The sequence below is a fragment of the Hemitrygon akajei genome, chromosome 5, assembly GCF_048418815.1.
Source record: "Hemitrygon akajei chromosome 5, sHemAka1.3, whole genome shotgun sequence".
NCBI classification, from domain to species: Eukaryota; Metazoa; Chordata; class Chondrichthyes; order Myliobatiformes; family Dasyatidae; genus Hemitrygon; species Hemitrygon akajei.
Window position 1 is genome coordinate 130,223,257 of NC_133128.1, and position 24,565 is coordinate 130,247,821.

The 24,565-nt window shown below is 40.4% G+C and overlaps 1 protein-coding gene across 1 annotated transcript in view; it reads right to left on the reverse strand.

Annotated features, from left to right (window-relative positions):
- The window catches only part of bard1 (BRCA1 associated RING domain 1), a 251,067-nt gene that overhangs the window by 1,015 nt on the left and 225,487 nt on the right, over positions 1-24,565 (reverse strand). Inside the window, exon 10 of the mRNA XM_073046471.1 lies at positions 2,266-2,369. Within this exon, the coding sequence (XP_072902572.1) occupies positions 2,266-2,369 (104 nt within the window). The remainder of the gene's footprint in view (positions 1-2,265; positions 2,370-24,565) is intronic.

A 24,565-nucleotide genomic window follows, 5' to 3' on the forward strand; every position in this document is an offset into this window, starting at 1 on the left:
ATGATAAAACTTGGACACAAACATACCCCGTGAGATTAACTTTGAATTTACTTAAACAGCATACCACACAAAATATCATAAAATTGAATTAAAAGGAGACTGGAAGTGACAGATTATGCACATTGTTCTATATTCAGGAACCTATGTAGTCTGAACACAGAAAAAGACCATTGGGTATAAGCAGCCTCTGCAGATGACTACACTCCACATGAGGTTGGTCCATCCTATCATGTACATTCCTTCTTACTATAAAGCTTTCCCTTAAATCCTTCTGTGCTATCCACTTTTAATTTAGTACTTACCAGGTTAAGTAATGGTAATGCCTGGGAGTTTGCAAATTTAAAATGTGAATTCACAACTGGACTTTGCCCCATTTACCCCAGAGCACAGTATGCTTGCATAGCATGGGAACACTCTCTGCACAAAGGCAATAGCTATCTGATATTGAGTAACGGTTGTTGGGTCTGCACTGGCTGCTTTAAACCAAATATGTTCACCCAGAGGGCTGTAGCAAGCCAAGGAGAAAGGAAACGGCAATGATAGACTTTCAGGCACTTGGATGCTTGAAACTGTAGTAAAGCTCCTGAAGATGTGCAGGAGTCTCCTCATGATAAAATCCAACCATCCACAAGCAGTTGTATCAAGTGAGACTGAAAGTCCTTGACACTAGTATAAGCTTGGGCATTTGGAGTGAACAGCTTCCTGAGAGAGCAGAGAAGGAATGGATTAAAGCAGTCTCCATTCTCATGTTGGCTCCAACATGATCCAATGGAGTTATAGTACAGTACCCAAGACCCATGGCTGCAGAAAAAGGCAGTCCATGTAACATCTTTACATCTGCTCATTAATCATGGATAACTCCTGCATGGTCAGGACCCTGGTATGGCTAATCCCAAAATTTAGTATTGCAACTATTGATAGAAAGATCTAAAATGGACACAAGCTGACCTCAACTATTTCATGTTTCTACATGCTTGATATTGTAACTACTCTCCAGATATAAAGTTTCTCCTTCACTCCTTAATAGATTTATTACTGATGATCTTGGTTTAGATCCACCTAAAAAGATTTACCTATCAAACTTGTGCTGATTTGGAAGAACTCCATCAGGTCATCAGAGACCACAACAGTGGACAGTACAGTAAGTGTTGTTTAAGGCTCAAAATATTAGCACATTTTCTTTGGGCTCTTCTAATATTCCTAAAAAAGTGACTAAAGCCATTTGAACTTTATTTTCCTTCTTAAAAAGATCTCTGGACCTATATTTTAAATTCCAAGAAATCCACTCTGTTACTGGATAAATACTATCTTGCACTATCCTGATTTGGCCTTAACTACTGCTAGTCCAGAGCTCCAGAGATACAGTTCAATCCTGCCCCTAGGTGCTGTTGGTGAGAACTAGAACCTCAATGAACGTGTTGGACTTCTCTGGTCCTCTAGTTTTCTCCCACATTTCAGAGGTAAGTTAATTGTCTCCTGTGAACGATCCCTTTTGTGTAGGTAAGTGGTATGTGAGAGAGAAAAGAGGTAGAGAAATGGAAGGGATAAACAGAACTGATAGAATTGCTATGCTGAAAGCCAGCATGGCCTGAATGCATAAATGGTTACAATCTATGTTGTAACAAGTAAGAAGGAATGGTGCCACACCTCAAGCAGGATAGACAGATATATCCAACAGTCGTCATCTGGTTCTGGTGCAGGAGAGCATTAGATTGGAAATGGGTTGTCTTGCCTCTGTTTTGCAATCACTGCACATCACAGATTATTATTAACATATGATTACCAGTACGTCCACATTAAACCCAACTTCAGCCTGTCAACATAACGGAGTAAATCACACAGAGAGTGGTGGGTATGTGGAATGCACTGCCAGTGAAGGTGGTAGAAGACGATAGAATAGGGTCTTTTAAGAGACTCTTAGATAGGTACATGGAGCTTAGAAAAATAGAGGGCTATTCGGTAGGGAAATTCTAGGCAGTTTCTAGAGAAAGTTACATGGTCGGCACAACATTGTGGGCCAAAGCGCCTGTAATGTGCTGTAGATTTCTATGTCTAGGTTATGTTTCTAAATCAGGCTTCTGATATTTATACTATTTTTATTAGGTTTGTGTGTGAATTGAGCCAAGGGAGTTACAATAAGCGGAGTTCCTATTATTTTTAAATGACCCCAAGAGAATCAAACACAGCAAGGCAGTGATTTGGAAGAAAAATACTTGACAATGTCAGCTTAATACTGCAATATCCATCTTGAAACATTTATATTACCTGCTGCTCCTGGTTGAGACGCCCACGCTTGGGACCAGTCATGCTACTTATCTCGTAGTCTTCTTCAGAAACTCTGCCCTTGCACTCCAGACAAGCTGCCACCCCTTGACAATTGAGAAGAAAAGCAGTGATGTTAACAACGTAACTGCACATGGAAGCAAATCCCCCTAACGCTTTGAATATAGAAATCCTGTACTGATACTCCTGACAACATACAAAAACTGATTTGGAACAACAAGGACATGTCATGATTAAAACATTGTGGGAATTGCTCAGTGCTAGATCTTTTGCTGTGAAAAATGCAAAATGGCAAATGTTGGCCTACACCTGACCACTGTGACCAGCTGAAGTTGGAGGTTCAACTGTCAGTGATATTTATTTACATTGATTACCGACATGCGACTCTTATGTCAGTATCATGAACTGACCACAATTAATGGCCGAAAAGCAACTCTGATAGTTTTCCCCCAGCTGGCATGTACAATATTCTTACTATAAAAAGACAAACAAAAAGATGTGGTGAATCACTAACAACCTGTCCTGGGGTACAATGAAGAAGATCAAAGTAACAACAGAGTATAAAATATCAAATGGCATGTTTAAACATTAGCAAAGTATAATATTCTTCAGTTGAGAAGAAATCTCAAGGCGGCGCAATGCAGCGCGCAGCGGCCACTCCAGGTATGAATATCTGTAATCTGTCAAGTAGGATGCCGTGTACAATCCTGATTTGATGGAGACGGACGTGTGAAGCACGGAGGAACACCTGGTGAAACTTTTGAAATGCCTGTTTCGCTGCCGCTGCTACTGTACGATTGGAAAAATCTCCGGGAGGAAGGCCCCGAATCCTCAGCTTTGCCTGTTGCTTGGCGGCTGGTGCCGGGGTCGAAGCACTCGGCAGAGATGGTGCTCGGTGTCGGACGGCTGGTCAGAGGCTCGAAGTTTTCCGATGGACTCGGAGTTGGCTGTGGTCGGAGCTCCCAAAGTGCTGTATCGGCAAGCTGCGGCGCTGGAGGTTCATGGCAGGAAGAGTTTTTCTTCCTTCTACCGTCTGCGTGAGATGATGGGTTGTCGGGACTTTAAGACTTTCTTTTAAACCGTGCCATGGACTGCTCTTTATCAGATTACGGTATTGCTTCGCACTGTTGAAACTATGTGTTATAATTATGTGGTCTTTGTCAGTTAGTCTTTTATCAATTATGGTATTGTCTGCACTGTTGAAACTATATGTTAACTATAACTATATGTAATCTATGTGGTTTTGTGTAGGTCTTGTAGCTTTAGGTTTGTCTGATGGGTTTGTGGTTCCTTTCCGGGGAACGTGCTAAGACGGTAGCGCAATATCGATACGCAGCAGCCTCTCCGGACTCTGGATTGGGGATTACCAAACGTTATGTGGTTTTTCTTGTGTGGTCTGTTTTGTGCTTTTTCGTGATATCATTCCGGAGAACGTCGTCTCATTTTTTAACTGCATTGTATTTGTGGTTTATAAATGACAATAAACTGAATCTGATTTGTAGCCAAGGCGTCTCAGTAAATTTAATATTGATAGACGAGTGAGGGAGAGTATGTTGCAGGGGTTCAGGAATTTGTGGGGGGGGGGTGGAAGGGTGAATGAGACTGCTTGGATCACTGTTCTATTTAAAATAACTTAAAAACTTTTCAAAATAAACTAAATAAAAATAGAAAAAAAAATAGGTAACAGAAATCAGAAACAAAAATAGAAAAGTATTGCCCAGTTCAGGCAGCATCTATGGAAAGGGAACCATTTAATGGGCAAGTTGCTTTGTTTGACCAGATGAAAGGCCTTTGGCCTGAAGAGCTTCATTCCAAAGGTGCTGCCAGATATGCTGAACATTTGCAGCATTTTTATTGTTTACCTGAAATCTGTTGGGATAATGAATCCAACTTAAAATCAGATTTCCTGAGTAAAGAAAAACTTAGATTACTTTTCATTTCCCCGGAGAGCTGAACAAGATTTTTATATCTTGCCACAGCTGTTAAGACACACTAAAGCTTTTTTGAAAAATAGCTATGTCAACAATGGAATTAATCAAGACCTGGCAAAGGCTAATTCATTGCAACAACAGCCATGGAAGGGGTCCAAATTTACCCATTTGCATTAGAGACTAATGCATCAATGTTAGTGCACTGACTGATTATCAGTGGTGTGATTATCAGTTAAATGCAGTCTCACTAAGAGAGTTTTAAACTCCAAAAATCACTTGTGCCCCATAATTCCATGGTAAGCAGAATGGATCTTCAGTTGCCCAGTATTATCTAGGTAAGGGGTTCCCAACCTGGGGTCCACAGACCCCTCGGTTAATGGTAGTAGTCCATGGCATAGAAACATTGGGAGCCCCTGATTTAGGTGAAACTTACAAGGCATATGTTGAAAATACTTGTAGTACTACACATGAACAGACCTTTTGACCCACAATGTAGTGTCAAACTAATTAAATGCCTAGTTAAACTCATCCTTTTGCCAACATAATGTCCATATTCTTCTAATCAAGTGCCTATCGAAGAGCCTTTTGAATGCTCCTATTGTATTTGCCCCCACCACCACCCCAGACAGAACATTTCAGGCATTCACACTCTCTCTGCATAAAAACTTGTCCAACACATCTCCTTTATCTAACACCCTTTGTTACCGTAAATGCTGCCCTCTGGTATTAAGCAAGTTGACCCTGAATAAAAGATACTGGCTGTCTACTGTATCTATGCCTCTAATAATCTTATAAATAAATAAAATAAATGAATAACCTCTATCAGATCTCCCCTTGGTCTCTCCTGTTCCAGAGAAAATAACCCAAGCTTGTCCAACCTCTGCCTTATCACACATGCCCTCTAATCCAGGCACCATTCCAGTAAACCTCTTCTGCACCCCTTTCAAAGACTCAATATCTTTCCTATTATGGAATGACCAGAAATGAATATAATACTCTAGATGTGGGTAGTTCATGTGATGCCCCAGAATCTTGACTTCAATGAGATGAATCCCAACGCACATTCAAAAAACACAGTGACAGCATAGAAGCAACTATATGGCCTTTCCTACCATGATATTCCTGGGAAAGCTATTTAATTAATTTATTTTCCCCATAGCCCATTAAACTGCTTATACAATTATACAATTGCCTTCTGAATCTAGTTACACAAGCTTTGATGTATGTCTGCTTGCCCCTCCTGGTCTTTTGCCAATTAGATAAAGATAATATATTGCTGGAAATACTCAGCAGGTCAGGCAGAGCTTGGCACAAGATTAATAATCACTACCCATAGAAAATGAATACAAAATAGGTAAGAAGAATACATTATAGGACTAGCTCTCCTACAATAATTAAAAGCTTCTATTAATTTTATAAAATATGTTAAAATTATAATATGCCAATTATAAACATAAAACAGACTGTCAAAATAATTGATCCTCCCTTCCATGACACCTTGTTAACAGAGTTCTCTAACTTGTGAGCAGCCAGTCCACAGTGTAGAAAGTGCTACTGCCATTTTGGGCCCAGCAAGCTATCAAAAAAAAAAGCAAGATTAAGGAGCAAACACGAGGATCTGCAGATGCTGGAAATTCAAACAACAAACAAAGATTAAGGATATGTTTTTTCATACAAAAAATTATATTGACTGAAGGATAAATATTGATCAGAACATTGAGAATTTCTGCTATTCTACAAAATAATGTCTTGGTTAAGTACCCACTCTCTTACAGGAAAGACACTAGAATTGTCTGACTGGCAGAAGGCAAAGAGTGGGAACAAAGTGAGCCTTTTCTGGATGGCTGCCACAGTGTTCCACAGTGGTCTGTATTAGGACTTCCTTTTACGTTACAGGTCATTATTTGGATGATGGAATTGATGGCTTTGTGGCCAAGTTTGTGGATGATACCAAGATAGGTGGGGGGGGGGGGGGCAGATAGTGTTGTGGAAGTAGAGAGGCTAGATAAGGACTTAGATTGGAATGGGCAAATAATTGGCAGATGGAATACAGTGTCAGGAAGTGTATGGTCATACATTTTAGTAAAAGAAATAAAAGTATAAACCATTTTCTAAATGGAGAGAAAATTCAAAAATTTGAAGTGCAAAGGGACTTGGGAGTTCTTGTGCAGGATTCCATAAAGGTTAATTTGTGGGTTCAGTTGGCAGTGAGGAGGGCAAACGCAACGTTAGCATTCATATCAAGAGGACTAGAGTATAAAAGCAAGGATGTAATGTTGAGGCTTTATAAGGCGCTGGTGAGGCCTCACTGGGAGAATTGTGAGCAGTTTTTTGGGCCTTTTATGTAAGAAAGGATGTGCTGACAGTAGAGAGGGTTCAAAGGAGGTTCACAAAAATGATTCCAGGATTGAGACACTCATCATATGAGGAATGTTTGATGGCTCTTGGCTTGTACACATTGGAATTCAGAAAAACTGAGGGGTGGTGGGGATCTCATTGGAACTTATCGAATGTTGGAAGGCCTTGATAGAGTGGATCTAGAGAGGATGTATCCTATGGCGGGAGAGTCAAAGACCAGAAGACTCAGCCTCAGAATCGAGGAACATACATTTCGAACGGAGATGAGGAGGAATTTCTTTAGCCAGAAAGTGGTGAACCTGTGGAATTTGTTGCCACAGGCGACTGTGGTGGCTAAGCCATTGGGTATATTTAAGGTAGAGGTTAATAGATTCTTAATTAGTCAGGGTATGAAGGGAACTGGGGAGAAGTCAGGAGACTGGGGCTGAGAGGGAAATGGTTCACCCAGGATGAAATGGTGGAGCAGACTCAATGGGCAAAATGGCTTAATTCTGGTCCTCTATCTGATAGTTAGATTGATCTTGGGAGTAGATTAAAAGGTCAGGACAATATAATAGGCTAAACAGCCTGTACTGAGCTATACTGTTCATTCTCTGTATACAAAAAGAGAAACAATGAGGAAAATAAAGTAGTAAGGGAAAAATTTAAAAGAGGTTTAGCACAGTCATTACTAACACCAACTGATTTTTGTTTTCTAACGGAACCAGATTTATTTCCTGCAGACTACTTAAAGCACACACCACCTTTAAGGAAAGACATTTTTCAAGCTTGGCAACATCTATGATGGGGAAGAAACAGTTGATATTTTGTGGCATTTCATCAGTACCTCCAGCAATTTGGGTGTTGCTCAAGATTTTCAGCATCTTGAGTTTACATTCTGCAAGCTTTTCCTTGTGATTGAAAGAAGTAAACAATACCCAGCTATGTGCAAAAGACCTAATAAGAGGGACAAAGTACCCTGCACCATAACTATGTTCTTCTGTAAATATGCATATAATGATTTGGCACTTAATTTTTGCTTTGCCTCAAGAATCTGTTATGATACTTGTATAAATTGTACTGATTATTGCAAACATATCTGTTACAGTCTAGATTTAACTGCTTAATATTAATAGCACATCTCATGAATGATGACAAATTTTGTAAGTTAATGAATATTAACATTTGTTCCACTTTCAATATTGACACTGCTGTGACAGTTAGTGATTTGGAGGAAGCATAGCATGCAGAGGCTATTTAAATAGAGACTCAACAGACAACTGCAAACAGTTCTTAACAGATAGTTAAAGAATACAAATTCATTTCTCCATGAAAAATTCATGTATATGTTAAACACAATAGGCAGCAATAATGAGTGGTCAACAGCCTAAATGATCTATGCTAACGTTTATGCTTCAAACGAATGTCCTACCATCCGATTTCATCTCATCCCATCAGCGTGCCTTTCTATGCCTCTCTCTACCCATTAGTGATATTTTATGATCCACTGTTTTGGATTCTCCTGTTATGCTTTGTAACTCGAATCACTAATCGAAAGAAAATCACAGAGCCAGGGATAAACGTGTCTACTTCATTTTCACTTTAGCAAGGCCTGCACATGACATATGCCGTTCACATACTTTAACACATAACCCAGATTAAATTATGTAAACAATGAACAATGCTTAATTAAACAATATATTTACATTACTGAAATATTAAATACACATCACTCCTCCACGCTTAGCTATAATCTCCCTCTCAATATAGAATGCATCTGTTCTCAAATATGTAACATATTGCTCTAGTCAATACACACACACACGGATACAATATACTATATAACTACTATAAAGACAACCACAGCATAGAAAATTTTAAATTGTTGCAGTCAGGCCCAAAGATTTAATCGCTGTGGAGGATTTCTTATTCTTATGGGATGTGTTGTCCTTAAGGCATTTGTTTAACTTTATTACATTTTCGCTTTAGTAATTCGTTTGTAATTATTTTCTAGTTAAAGTTAAGGTTGTTGAAAGTAAATTCGTTGTCTGTGTTGTATCGCAGCATGCGATGACGTCACACCCGGTTTTGCCGCATCTTGTGGGAAAATACCGGTTTGGAGAAACGGGAAGGAGGGGGGCTTGTGTATGCAGAATTAGCGTGAGAGAAGTTTTCATTCTACGCACTAAGAAACATCATAGAAGCAACACCGTAAGCTCATAAGATAATCGATATGTTGAAGTAAAAATGTTAACGTTGATTCTGTTAAAAGTAATGACGGTTGATAAAGTTTATTTTCTTGTGCTATTGAAAGCGTTACTGGACAGTTTGTGTTGAAGTGTATTTAAAGCAGTTGATGGTGTAGGTAGATTCTGACTGTATGTTGTACTTTAAGACTTTAATGTAATATAGTTTGTTGTAGTTTTACTTTTAAAAGTATTTATGATGTAAATGTGATGCCAAGAAGGAAACAAATACTGTATATATTTTGTATTGTTTTTTCAACAGTTTTCACCATATGTTAATGTGGAAGAGTGAACAGTAAACGATTAATCTTACTGCGATTGTGCCCTCATTGACTATGGTTTAACTCGGTGTTTAGTTCAGAGTTTCTACACCTGCACGAGAACACTACGGTGAAAAGGCAGCATTACCAGGTGTTTCAACAAATGGTACAATGGTCACGCAATCAAGCGTCACGTCGATGCCATCCAGTGCCAAGAGCAGTAGGGCATCAGCAAATAAGGCTGCCCACGTAAGAGCTAAAGCAGAGACTGCCAAGGTGCGAGCGTCATACGCTGAACAAGAAGCAAAACTGAAAATGGAAGAGGCTGCCAGAGAAGCCGAAAACCAGTTGGCAAAGGTAAGGATAGAAGCAGAGTTAGAAGTGCTGACGCTACGCCAAGAAGCCGAAGCTGCCAGTGTGGAAGCAGAAATATTAGAAAGCGCTGAAGAAATGCACGTTCTAGATGAAGTAAAATCTACTTCAGAAAGGATCAGATTGGAACGCACTAGCGAATACATCAGATCTCAAATGGACCTGAAGATTCGTTCTTCCTCTCCATACTTATATGCTAACGTCCCATTTCATGAGGAGTCAAAAAGAGGCCCAATTGCATCGCATCCATCTGAGGAAGACAACTTACCCTTGCAACTTTGCGACAAACTCAAGAATGAAAGGGCTGATGACAAATACTTCTCGACACCAAACTTACCAGATTTGGTGAGAGAAGAGGCAAAGGCTGAAGTCAGAACAGCAAATCCCATAAAGAACGTACACGCTCAGTCATATGCCCGCGAACATGCCACTGGCAGTTGAACCCATGGCACAGTATTTAGCACGACAAGATCTCGTCACTTCAGGACTATACCAGCTTGACGATAAGCCCGAAAGTTACCGTGCATGGTACTCCTTATTCGCCAACGCTACCGGCGGAGTCCAGCTCGAAGCAACCCAAGAGTTGTTATGACAAAATGGCTGGGAAAAGAATCATGCGAACAGGCGAGACGCATACGTTCAGTGTACATCAACAACCCCAAGCTAGCCTTAAGCAAAGCATGGGAGAGACTTCGGGAGGGCTATGCGGCCCCTGAAATTATTGAAACGACACTATTTCGACATCTGGAAAATTCTCCTAGGGTGTCAGCCAAGGACCACACTAAGCTAAGAGAGCTTGGAGATCTACTCATGGAGATTGAAGGCGCTAAAGAAGATGGCTATTTAACTGGCCATCTAGATATTCCATATGGAATTAGACCAACCGTGGACAAACTTCCATTTGGGCTGCAGGAGAGGTGAGTGTCTGTTGGCTCAGAGTACAAGGAAAAGAATGATGGTCAATTTCCTCCCTTTAAGTATTTCACTAGGTTTGTGTGCAAGGAGGCGAAGAAGCGAAACGACCCTAGCTTCATGAGTCAAGGTGGCAGTACAATTCACACCAAGCCAGTCAAATCCACTTCGAATAATTTTAACATCAATAAACCTGTCTCGGTGCGTAAAACTGAAGTCTCTAAAACTAACAATGACTCTAGCAAGAATTGTCCATTGCACAACAAATCCCAACCCCTCAAAAAATGCAGAACATTTAGAAAAAAACCCTTTGACGAGAGAATGGCCCTTCTCAAGGAGAAAGAAATGTTTTAAATGTTGTTCCTTTACCTCTCACCTCGTTAGAGAGTGTACGTTCCCTGTGAAGAGCTCAGAATGTAATAGCACTAATCACAATGGCGCCATGCATCCCGGCCCGTTACCACAAACCGACAAAGCTCCTTCACCCTCACAAGAGGACGGTGGGGAGGGAGAGGATCACTCCAAGACAACGGTTGTCAGCTCGAGCTGCACAGAAGTTTGCGGTCAAGGTCAGTCAAGCTGTTCTTGCTCAAAGATCTGCCTCACTAAGATATACCCTAAGGGAGCCAAAGACAAGACCATCAATGCCTATGTAATTCTGGATGACCAGGTCGGTGGGAAGGGATGGGGGGACGAGTGGACAAGGGAGTCACGTAGGGAGCGATCCCTGCGGAAAGCAGAAAGAAGGGGGGGGAGGGAAAGATATGCTTGGCATCCCTTCCCACCAGTCTTCCTCCTGGCACTTATCCTTGTAAACGGAACAAGTGCTACACCTGCTCTTACATTTCCTCCCTCACCACCATTCAGGGCCCCATACAGTCCTTCCAGGTGAGGCGACACTTCACCTGTGAGTTGGCTGGTGTGGTATACTGCGTCTGGTGATCCCGGCGTGGCCTTTTATATATTGGTGAGACCCGACGCAGACTGGGAGACCGTTTTGCTCAACACCTACGCTTGGTCCGCCAGAGAAAACAGGATCGCCCAGTGACCACACATTTTAATTCCACGTCCCATTCCCATTCTGATATGTCTATCCATGGCCTCCTCTACTGTCAAGATGAAGCCACACTCAGGTTGGAGGAGCAACACCTTATATACTGGCTGGGTAGCCTCCAACCTGATGGCATGAACATTGACTTCTCTAACTTCCGTTAATGCCCCTCCTCCCCTTCTTACCCCATCCCTGACATATTTAGTTGTTTGTTTGTTCATTTGTTTTATTTCTTTCTCTCTGCCCATCACTCTGCCTGTTCTCCATCTCCCTCTGGTGCTCCTCCCCCTTCACCGTTTCTTTCTCCCGAGGCCTCCCGTCCCATGATCCTTTCCCTTCTCCAGCTCTGTATCACTTTCGCCAATCACCTTTCCAGCTCTTAGCTTCATCCCACTCCCTCCGGTCTTCTCCTATCATTTTGCATTTCCCCCTCCCCCCCACTACTTTCAAATCTCTTAGTATCTTTCCTTTCAGTTAGTCCTGACGAAGGGTCTCGGCCCGAAACGTCAACAGTGCTTCTCCCTATAGATGCTGCCTGGCCTGTTATGTTCCACTCAATAATCTCTCTTCTTTTCTGAAGACACATGCTGCACTTTTCTTTATACCACCTCTCTCCTCTTGCAAAGAAAATATGACTCTGCTCTTCAATAGGTAGTTAGTAGTATCAGGGTTCATTTTAAAACTTGGTCATTGTCATGTTTTCTAACTCCAAAAATGATTTGAAAGGAAATCAGAGCTGGGGATAAATGTGTCTACTTGTTTCTATTTTAGTGAGGTGCATAAATATGACATGGTGGCATAATGATGTATGCCATTCACATACTTTTACACATAACCTGTAATGAATTATGTAAACAATGAAGACTGCTTAATCAAATAACATAGTACTGTGCAAAAAGTCTTAGGTACATGTATAAAAATTGGGTAAAGCAAAGATGCTTTCAAAATAATGAAGTGAAACGTTTCTAAGTATCAAACTTTAGAACAGTAATTAGTTAAAAAACTAAATCAAATCAATATTTGGTGTACCCACCCTTTGCCTTTAAAACTGCATCAATTATCTTAGGTATATTGCCGTGCAGTTTTATGAGAAAATTGGCTGCTAGGTTGTTTCAAGCATTGAGGAGCATCCTGCTTGCTTCTGTCTCTCCGGGTAATCCCAGATAGCCTCAATGATGTTGAGGCCATGCCGTCTGAAACTATATAAAATATATAGACTGCCTAAGACTTTTGCACAGTACGGTATATTTACAATATTCCTCAAATACACATCTCCAACAAGCTGAACGAGCAGTAAGTGGACAATGGTCTCACAATACAAATTATGTACAGTACCTAAAAATAATACCAGTTACTTTGGGTCTTATTTAATTGTATGGTCCAAAAGCATGACTGATGATGAAATTACTCAGCTATCACCATTATGATTGCACAGAGTGACTGTAGATTGTATTAAAATGTCATTTTACAAATGTAATAACAATGGGACAGAATTCCCACATCTGTTACATTAAAAACACCAAGTAAAAACTAGGCTTCATCATGTTTCATTTATTCTGCTACAAGTAGTGAGTTTCGACAAATATCTATTTTCTTTAATCCAAATATTTTTCTCCACTCCATCAAAACTGAGAGGGAGAAAATGATTGCATCCATTAACGTTATTTCGGACATTTGTGACAATTTGGATCTATGCAGAAAGAAGGAAGAAAATACAGGATAGCTGAATGTTTACTCAGCAGGGCATAGATTACTTAGAACAATTTTTTATTTGGCATTGATTCTGAAGTTGTTTAATAACTTATGGAGAAGAACAGATGGAGGTAGCTCTTACTTAATCACATGAATGGGTTTGTTATCATTTCCATCAGAGACCACTGCAAATATACTGATTTTCAGCAATTTGCATGCAACATTGCCTCTACAGGTATTTTGCAGATATTTGGTGCTCTCTCATAAAAAGCATTAAAAGCACTTTAAAATGCTTTACAGAATCATTTTCAGATGTAAATGGATATCAAACCAAAGGGGGGGGGGGGGAGATAGTTAAATGGCGAATCAAAGCTTGGTTTAAAAAGGTGGGGCTCCAAGGAAATGCAGAGAACAGGAATTTGCAAGGGTGCAGTCAAGACATCTGAAGGCCTGGCTACTAATGCTGCAATAGAAGGAAGGATGCTGGATGCACAAACACTCTGACTTAGAGGGGCTTGACTGGAGGTTACAGAGAAAAAGAAACACATGACTACAACAGAAGGGTGCCAGAATTGTTAACTGGAGGTGGAAGGGAATTGAATACCACATTTTATCGCAAAGTAATTATGGACATGAAGATGAGAGGTAAACATAGATATCTGGTGTAATGCCATTAAAGATCATTAATCATTAAGCTGGGTTACTGGAGACAGTAACCATCAGGCACATGTTTGGCTAAAGATTGAATTTGCACCTAGATGTCAGCGTTCCCATAAGAAATAATGATCATTCCAGATCTGCCTGCATATTAACAAATACACATGCCATTAGTCAGAAACTGCCTGTGTTTCAACCACCAGGGAAATCAAAGAAAATACAATTTCTTTACCATATTTATACAGTCTAGGCCCCCAAGAGATAAATAAAGTTGGCTTTGAAATATATGGAGCAAAAAATTGAATTCTCCCTGTTCTCACTTTAATGTCAAATATTTTTGAGAATTGAATCTGTGCTCCTCGACTTTTTTTGATATGAATCAGCCAATTGAATTGGTTAATGCAACTATCCCTCCTGGACTAAAAGAAATAGCTTATTTCAGCACATAACTTTTTTCTGTCAAATCCATGATTGAATTTTAAGTCTGCTGTAATGGAGAAGAATGACAATTTTAGAAGTAGTACCAGAAGGTAGCAAGTTGAGATCAATTGCCCAGAAGTTGGATTTCACCTATTTTTCATGGAATAAACTTTTTTTTGCACTTAATGCCAAACACCAAATCCTGTCCACTCCCTGCAAAAAAAATGATAGTTCGTATTCAGAAAGAAGTGCACAGTGCACATTGTACTGAATCTCATTCAATTCAGAACAACGTATCAACACTTATCTGTGGACTAGTAAGAAAAAGGTATCAGTTCTTAAAGCATATGGCAGCAAGCCAGAAGCAAAAATACATTAAGGCTGAGAGGGAAGCTTGCAGAGAAGAGGAAAAAAGTTCCCAGATTTACTCCAAGGGAGAAGGCAGCACCAACCAGGACCTGCCCTCTTCTCAACCATCAACAAAGGAGTACAGGAGTCTGAAGGCACACACTAAGTGTTTTAAGAAAAGTACCTTCCCTACGGTATCAGATATCCGACGGTCCATGAAACCATGAACACTACCTCACTCTTTTGTTCTCATTTTGAACTTCCAATTTATTTTTTAAAATATTTTTTATTGGATTCCTGATTCAGATTTTGAGAGGTGATAATGAAACACATGGTAGGAGCTGGGTCTTTAGGCAGGAGATCAGGAACTTGGCTGGCAGAATCTGGTGAGAGACATAACCATATAACAATTACAGCATGGAAACAGGCCAACTCGGCCCTTCTAGTCCATGCCGAACGCTTACTCTCACCTAGTCCCACCGACCTGCACTCAGCCCATAACCCTCCATTCCTTTCCTGTCCATATACCTATCCATTTTTTAAAAATGACAATATCGAACCTGCCTCTACCACTTCTACTGGAAGCTTGTTCCACACAGTTACCACTCTCTGAGTAAAGAAGTTTCCCCTCATGTTACCCCTAAACTTTTGCTCCCTAACTCTCAACTCATGTCCTCTTGTTTGAATCTCCCCTACTCTCAATGGAAAAAGCCTATCCATGTCAACTCTATCTATCCCCCTCATAATTTTAAATACCTCTATCAAGTCCCCCCTCGACCTTCTACGCTCCAAAGAATAAAGACCTAACTTGTTCAACCTTTCTTTGTAACTTAAGTGCTGAAACCCAGGTAACATTCTAGTAAATCTCCTCTGTACTCTCTCTATTTTGTTGACATCTTTCCTATAATTCGGTGACCAGAACTGTACACAATACTCCAAATTTGGCCTCACCAATGCCTTGTACAATTTTAACATTACATCCCAACTCCTATACTCAATGCTCTGATTTATAAAGGCCAGCATACCAAAAGCTTTCTTCACCACCCTATCCACATGAGATTCCACCTTCAGGGAACTATGCACCATTATTCCTAGATCACTCTGTTCTACTGCATTCCTCAATGCCCTACCATTTACCATGTATGTCCTATTTTGATTAGTCCGACCAAAATGTAGCACCTCACACTTATCAGCATTAAACTCCATCTGCCATCTTTCAGCCCACTCTTCTAACTGGCCTAAATCTCTTTGCAAGCTTTGAAAACCTACTTCATTATCCACAATGCCACCTATCTTAGTATCATCTGCATACTTACTAATCCAATTTACCACCCCATCATCCAGATCATTAATGCATATGACAAACAACATTGGACCCTTTTATTTCTGTTATTTCTTACAGAAAATAGCCTATTTCTTACAGAAGTGAATACTGTGGAACAAAATTGAAAGCCATTCCATGATCTCATAAGATATGCTAAGATGAGCTGAGCATTATTATCCAAACACATGACCACACAGTGCTCATCATACAACACAAGAGATTATGCAGATGCTGGCTGACCTGCTGAGTTCCTCCAGCACTTTCTGTGTGTTTCTCATCATATAAACCCATTCCATGCATACCTCCACCTACAATAAACCATGTCTTCACCCATCACATCATAAAGTTCATATGATAGGATACTAAAATTATCATTTAAAGTCAATCTCCTCCACTTATATTAATGCACCGTTATAGGAAGGGCTCCATATTGGAGGCACCGCATGAGGGAGGAAGGTCAGTCTTCTCCTCATGGGGAGAATGTCCAATTACCTCTCTGTTAGGTCTAACAACTAAGAATGTTTTATTGTGACTACAACAGTCCCCCTCCCTGACTGATGTCCAAAGGATTCAGGATTATGAACAATGTTTATACTAGCACAGAGGAGCTGATCTATAGAAAGAGTTGCTTAAACAAGTTGCCACTCATCAGGAAATGCAAGAATTTTGCAGTGGAGATTCTGAGTTATGGGGTCAGGGAATCATTTACTGATGAGTAAAATTCAGAACAGTGTCATAAAGTCTCTTCTAGAATGATAAAGATAGATTTAGTATTAAGGATTGTAGTGCAGGGAAAGTCACATGGTAATTTTTGGGGACTATAATTTAGGGGGTTCCTTTACGAATATATTGAGAAACACTCATTACCACAAAATACCTCCTTCCAGTGGCTGATAACACGCATGTTTAACCTTCCCTATTCATCTGCCTATTGCACGGTAGCCCAAGTCCCTTGGGCTGTTGGTCTGCTAGCTACTCTTCGTCCAGCACCAGCTCTGATTCATGATGAATTTTCCACAGCTGATTAGAATGTGTCACTGGACCGATGCAGTCTTTATTCAGGCCTCTGTGCGCTACTATAGCTGAAGTCAGTGGATTCTTTGGGGTTTACAACACAGTTGGACTAATAGTTCGCTTCTTTAAATGATGCCATTTCTTTGTAACCTTGGCAGTGAAATGAGCTTGAATTACCAAAAACTTTAATACTCATATCTGCACATCGCTCAAACTACGGTTAATGGCAGCTCTTGAACTGATGTTCCATAGGGTCTAACACCAAAATTCAAAAGTTCAAAGGTTCCTCTATTATCAAAATATACAACACTGACATTCTTCAGTTCTTTGGGTAGCCATGAAACCAAGAAAGAAGAGCAGCACGATCATTAACTCCTAAGTCCCTCCTCCTGCACAAAAACAAAGCAAAACGGACCAGGAACATTGACCTCCAAACCCTCCCCACCCCTGAGAAGATTGAGCAAAAAAAAAACAGAATTACTTCCCTTGTTCAAAAATCTGGATTTTTCTGCATTAATGTGTAATTATTTTTGAATAATGATGGTAAAAATGTATTGTCTTTTTAATTTTCAAACCAGTCCCTCAAATTTGTTCTTTCCTTAAAAATGATCATGGCTGATCTGATCTTTGGATTAATATGTTCTCGCCCAACTTTACTGCTAATTTCCTTATAATCCAAAAATCTACTTCAGCTTTTAAATTTATTAGCCTAAGAATTTAATTTTATAAGTTTTCATGTTCTGCAACTGAAAATCTACTTTACCCAGACCGAAATACATTAATAACCTAATTTCAAAATTGTTTCTTTTTTCTCTGGAAATACACCTGATCATTTCCAAGCACGAGTTACTCTTCTATCTTGAGGCAATTTGTGCAAAAGGGCACACCGGATGGAGTTATTTACTGGCCCAGTAGAGTTTCTGAAGAATGGAAAACCTAGGATGTTGAAGGTGGGGAACAAAGTGCTATTAATCCTACTGAATGTCAAGGCTAAGTGGATAATTTGCCCCTGCATAACTAACTTAGTAGTACAGTGAAAGAACTTGGATCATGTTGCCTTAGACAATTGCCAATCACTCCAAGAACAAGTGGAATTTACTACCACAGCACTGGATCAATTACTCACCTACTATTCTTTTATAACTGCTCCTCCCTACACTCTGCACAATCCCCAAAGTTAAGCTTGTTCTGAACCCTAAAAACACATCATCCAAGCAGTGTTAAACCCCAAAGCACCCCTATCAAACCATCACATCAAACTTCCCAAATTGCTGATCAACTAACTTCTTCATCATCATACCACATCCAAATATCTGGGTTCTCCATCCAAACTATCAGTCTCCGATTCCAAAGCACCACAACTGGTCAACTTCTCAACACCACAACCATACAATCTTGTCAATCTCTGACTCCAACCCTTCCACTTCTACTTCACTCCTGCCCCATGAATCATCAATGACCCAATCCTGAATGTGGTCACAAGTCATCTGAGACCCATTCTATAAACAGAGGACTAAGCTCCACGTTCTTACTTGCTGCTGAGGCCACCAAACACAACCATTGCTGTTGCCCCAATTCTGTGTCATTCCAGCAATCCATTGAGAAGCTCTTAGCAAATCTTAGCAAATTACTCAGGTAGAGTAATTTTCTGAGGTAAGATTCTGAGGTAGAGCGTTCTAAAGTTCACAGCCCCCTTCTCAATATTGTGGCTAATTACTTTTCCCGAGAGATTATGTTATGTAAATATGGCCCTCAACATCTATCTTGTCAAACCCACTTAGAATATTTTGTGTTTCAATATATTTATTCCTCATTTCTCCAAACTCTAAAGGTTAGGCCCATTCTGATCAATCTTTTCTCATACACAAGGAATCAGTGTGGAGGACCTTTAGTATTTCCTACTTCAAAGACAGATGGAGAATATTTGTTAAACCTATACAGTACATTGGATTATAAGTTTTCATTTCAGCTTTTAAATGATTATTTACTTCTGCAATTCCCTCCCTTATTACATATGTGCAGAGTTTCTTACAAACTGTTTTAATATTACTTGCTTGTTATTGTCATATCTTGCTTTTTACCCTTAGCAATTATTGTAATCATCCTTTGTTAATTTACAAAATTCACCGTCTTCAGCCCGAGGACAACTTTTGCAATCTTAAGCTTTTTCTTTCAATCTAATAAATTATTTACTTACTGTTGCCAATAGAAAACTAAGAATTATGGAATATTTATTTAAAGGTCTAACACTACTCATTTGGATGCATTTCAATCTATTTTCCCCAAAAAAAGCATTCTTGTGGTTCAGAATCAGGCTTATTATCACTGACAGGTGTTGCAAAATTTGTTAACTTAGCAGCAGCAGTTCAAAGCAATACATAAAAATAAAAATAAAAAATAGAAATAATAATAAAGTAAATCAATTACAATATATATATATTGAATAGATTAAAAATCGTGCAAAAAACAGAAATAATACATATTGAAAAGGTGAGGTAGTGTTCAAGGGTTCAACGTCCATTTAGAAATCTGATGGCAGAGGGGAAGAAGCTGTTCCTGAATCACTGAGTATGTGCCTTCAGGCTTCTATACCTCCTGCCTGATGGTAACAATGAGAACAGAGCATGCTCTGAGTGCAGGAGGTCCTCAATAATGGTGCTGCCTTTCTGAGATACCACTCCTTGAAGACGTCCTGGGTACTTTGTAGGCTAGTATCCAAGATGGAGCAGACTAAATTTACAACCTTCTGCAGCTTCTTTTGGTCCTATGCAGTAGTCCCCCCATACCAGAGGGTGATACAGCCTGTCAGAATGCTCTCCACGGTACATCTTTAGAAGTTTTTGAGTGTATTTGTTGACATACCAAATCTCTTCAAACTCCTAATGAAGTACAGTTGCTGTCTTGTCCTCTTTACAACTGCATTAATATGTTGGGATCAGGTTAGGTCCTCAGAGATCTTGACACCCAGGAACTTGAAAATGCTCACTCTCTCCACTTTTGATCCCTCTATGAAAGATTGGTTCCTTCGTCTTATCCTTCCTGAAGTCCACAATCAGTTTTTGTTTTACTGATATTGAGTGCCAGTTTTGTTGCTGTGACACCACTCCTCCAGTTGGCATATCCCACTCCTGTATGCCCTCTCGTCACCATCTGAGATTCTACCAACAATGGTTGTATCATCAGCAAATTTATAGATGGTATTTGAGCTATGCCTAGCCTCACAGTCATGGGTATATAGAGAATAGAACAGTGGGCTAAGCACACCCCTGAGGTGCACTAGGGTTGATAGTCAGCGAGGAGGAGATGTTATCAACCATCTGTACAGATTAAGGTCTTCCGGTTAGGAAGTTGAGGATTCAATTTCAGAGGAGGGTACAGAGGCCCAGGTTCTGTAACTTTTCAATCAGGATTGTGGGAATGATGGTATTAAATGCTGAGCTATAGTCGATGAACAGTATCCTGATGTAGGTGTTTGTGTTGTCCAGGTGGTCTAAAGCCGTGTGAAGAGCCACTGAGATTGCATCTGCTGTTGACCTTTGGTGGTGACAGGCAAATTGTAATGGATCCAGGTCCTTGCTGAGGCAGGAGTTCAGTCTAGTCATGACCAACCTCTCAAAGCATTTCATCACTGTAGAACTGAGTGCTACTGGGTGATAGTCATTAAGGCAGCTCACATTATTTTTCTTAGGCACTGGTATAACTGTTGCCTTTTTGAAGCAAGTGGGAACTTCCGCCCATAGCAGTGAGAGGTTGATATGTCCTTGAATACTTCCGCTGGTTGGTTGGCACAGGTTTTCAGAGCCTTACCAGGTACTCCATTGGGACCTTCCGCCTTGTGAGGGTTCACTCTCTGCAAAGACAACCTAACATTGGCCTCTGAGACAGAGATCACAGGGTTATCGGGTGCAGCAGGGATCTTCACAGTTGTAGTTATATTCTCCTTTTCAAAGCGTGCATAGAAGGCATTGAGTTCATCTGGTAGTGAAGCATTGCTGCCATTCATGCTATTGGGTTTCGCTTTGTAGGAAGTAATGTGTGGCAAACCCTGCCAGTTGTTGTACATCCGATGTCGCATCCAATCTCATTCAAAATTGTCTCTTTGCCCTTGAAATAGCCCTCTGCAAATCATACCTGGTTTTCTGCTACAGGCCTGGGTCGCCATACTTGAATGTGATAGATCTAGCCTTCTGCAGATGACGTACCTTCTGGTTCATCCATGGCTTTTGGTTTGGGAATGTACAGTAAGTCTTTGTAGGCACACGCTCATCCACACAGGTTTTAATGAAGTCGATAACAACTGCAGCATACTCATCCTGGTTTGAAGATGAATCCTTGAATACAGTCCAGTCCATTGATTCAAAGCAGTCCTGTAGGTGCTCCTGTGTTTCCCTTGTCCTTACTTCCTTGGCCCTCACTACTGGTGTTGCAATCTTCGGTCTCTGCCTATAGTACAACCAGGTCATCAGACTTCGCGAAGTGAGGGTGTGGAATAGCACGGTAGGCACTCTTGATGGTGGTGTAACAATGATCCAGTGTGTTGTTTCCTCTAGTATTGCAAGTGATCTGTTGATGGCAATAGCCTAGTAATTTTTTCAGACTAGCCTGGCTAAAATCCCCCAAGATAATAACAAAGGACACGCAGTCCTAATGTCCCTCTGATTCAGCACCCTAGCACTGAGATCATTGATTTTATTCACCAGACTGCATGTTTGCCAGCAAGATAGTAGTACTGGGAGTTTAAAACATCGTTTCCTTAAACACACTTGTATCCCTAACCTGCAGCCACATTTCCTACGTGGAATCCTACAAGGATGAATCCGCCCCCAATCATCATTGTTTCTGTCACTTTTAAGCACCGATAGTTCATTTAAATGCAAGACATCTTTGTTGACTGTTGATTATAACAAACATTATGCTGTTACCTTGACTTCTCACTTTAACTTTCTGAATTTCTGAAAGCCCTGGATGAACCAAAAGATCTGCAATCTGCTGAGGGACAGAACAGTTGCATTCAGGTCTGGCAACCAAGTAAGATACAAGAGGTCCAGATCTCTAGAAAGCCATCTCACATGTGAAGTGGCAATCCAGATCAAACTTGAATCACAAGTTTCGACAGCTGGGCTTGAATGCTATCACCTCCCAGATGAGCTCAATGTTTTCTATGCTTGCTTTAACCATCAAAACCTGCAGGAACCTTCAGAAACTCCAATAGTGCCCAATGATGCTGTGACTTCAGTATCTGACATCAACGCGAGAGTATCCTGCAGGAGGGTGAACCCACGGAGAGCAACCAGCCCAGACCGCAGTGTTCACTGATAACCTTAACCTCTCGTTTTGGCAGTCTAAGGTACCCACCTGCTTCAAGCAGGCTTCAATTATGCAGGGGCCCAAGAAGAATGTGGTAACCTGCCTCAATGATAATCGTCCAGTAGCACTTATATCCACTGTGATGAAGTGCTTTGAGAGGTTGGTGATGAAACATATTAACTACTGCTTGAGAAGTGACTTGGATCCACTCCAATTTGCCTATTGTTACACCAGGTCCACTGCAGATGTTATTTCATTGGCTCTTCACTCACACCTGGAACATCTGGATAGAAAAGATGCACACACCAGGATGCTCTTTATCGACCATTGCTCAGCTTTCAATGCTATCAATCTCTCAAAACTAATCAATAAGCTTTTAGACATTGACATCAATACCTCCTTGTACAATTTGATCCTCAAATTTCTCACATGCAGACACCAGTCAGTTCGGATTAGCAACAACATCTCCAAAATTTTCATCATCACAGATGCATCAGGTTGTGTTCTTAGCTCCCTGCTCTACATGATTTATACTTATGTCTATGGGGCTAAGCAGAGCTGCAATGCTATATCAAGTCAAATCAAGTCAAGTCACTTTTTATTGTCATTTTGACCATAACTGCTAGTACAGTACACAGTAAAAACAAGACATTTTCAGGACCATGGTGCTACATGAAACAATACAAAAACTACACTAGACTACAGACCTACAAAGGACTGCATAAAGTGCACAAAACAGTGCAGGCATATTTAAGTTTGCTGACGACACCACTATTGCTGCTGAATCAAGGTGGTAATGAATCAACATACAGGGGGAAATTAAAATCTGGCTGAGTGGTGCCACAACACCAACCTCTCACTCAACGTCAAGTCAAGTCTATTGTCATTTCGACCATAAACTGCTGGTACAGAACACAGTAAAAACGAAACAACGTTCCTCCAGGTCCCTGGTGTTACATGAACACTTCAAGAGGAAGAAACTGGAGGTTCATAAGCCAGTCCTCATCGGGGGATCAGAGATGGGTCAACAACTTTAAATTCCTTAGTGTTATCATTTCAGAGGCACGATAGTGCCTTTACTTCTTTAGAAGTTTGTGAAGATTCAGCATGACCTCTAAAACTTTGAAAAACTTTTATAGATGTATGGTGAAGAGTATATTGACTGGCTGCATCACACACTGGTATGGAAATACCAATGCTCTTGAATGGAAAATCCTCAAAAAGTAGTGGATATGGCCCAATCCATCACAGGAAAGCAGCATTCATTATCAAGGAACCCCACCACCCAGGCCATACACTCTTCTTGCTGCTGTCATCAGGAAGCTGGTACGGAAGCTTCAGGACTCATACCAGCGTGTTCAAAAACAGTTAATACCCCTCAACTCTCTTGAACCACAAGGGCAAACCTCACTCCACTTCACTTGCCCTATCACTGAACTGTTCCCACAAATTATGGAATCACGTTCCATGACCCTTCATCTCATATTCTCAACATTTATTGTTTGTTTGTTTACTTATTTATTATTTTCTTTTTCTTTTGTAAAGCTTAGGAAACTAGAATCAAACAAAGACCTGAAAATTTTAAAGAAGCTAGAAAAGCATTCAAGAAGGGAATTAAGAAAGCCAAGAGGATCCATGAAAAGTCCTTGGTAATTGAAGAATATAGCGTCAGCGGACAATGCAACCAATGGTGATGCTCTTCAGACAGTACACAAAACTATTTCTTTTACTTCTTTCAAACATGATTCCACTACTAAGCTGCATGCTATTGGAACGTGTGATTTACACTTTGATGATTTACTTTTTCGCGTCGATCTGGCGCTTTGCTGAGGGAGTTTGGAGAGGTTTGGAGTGGAGTGTGCGGCTGAGAGGCCTGGAAACCTGGAGACGGGGTACGAGCCCATTATTGAGTCCTTCTTGCCGATTAAAGCTTCAAGCAAGATTGAAATCAACAAGGAAGAGAGCGGAAGGTAAGCGGGTTTTCGGTCTTGGGCAAGGCTTAATCAATGCGGTTTGTGAATTGGACTCTGCAATTCACAGTATATATGTTTCTGGCTGTTCCTTTTGTATTCCTATTTCATGTGATTTTGATTGGGGTGGACTGGCTCTCTGGCCTGCAGTCAATGAACGACAGTGCTAAATTGAACTGAACTGAATTGACTGAACATTCCTGGACTGTTTCAAAAGCTTTCTGGTTCCTGTTAATATTCTGTGTGTTTTTTGCTCATTTTTTGCAGTTTGCGCGATTTGTTCTCTTTTTCCACACATCAGGTGTTTGATGTTTTCTTTGAATGGGTTCCATGGGGTTTCTTTGCTTTGTGGCTGTCTATGGGAAGACGAATTTCAGCGATGTATACTACTTAATGACTTTAATTAAAGATTCAAAGTACATTTATTATTAAAGAGAATCC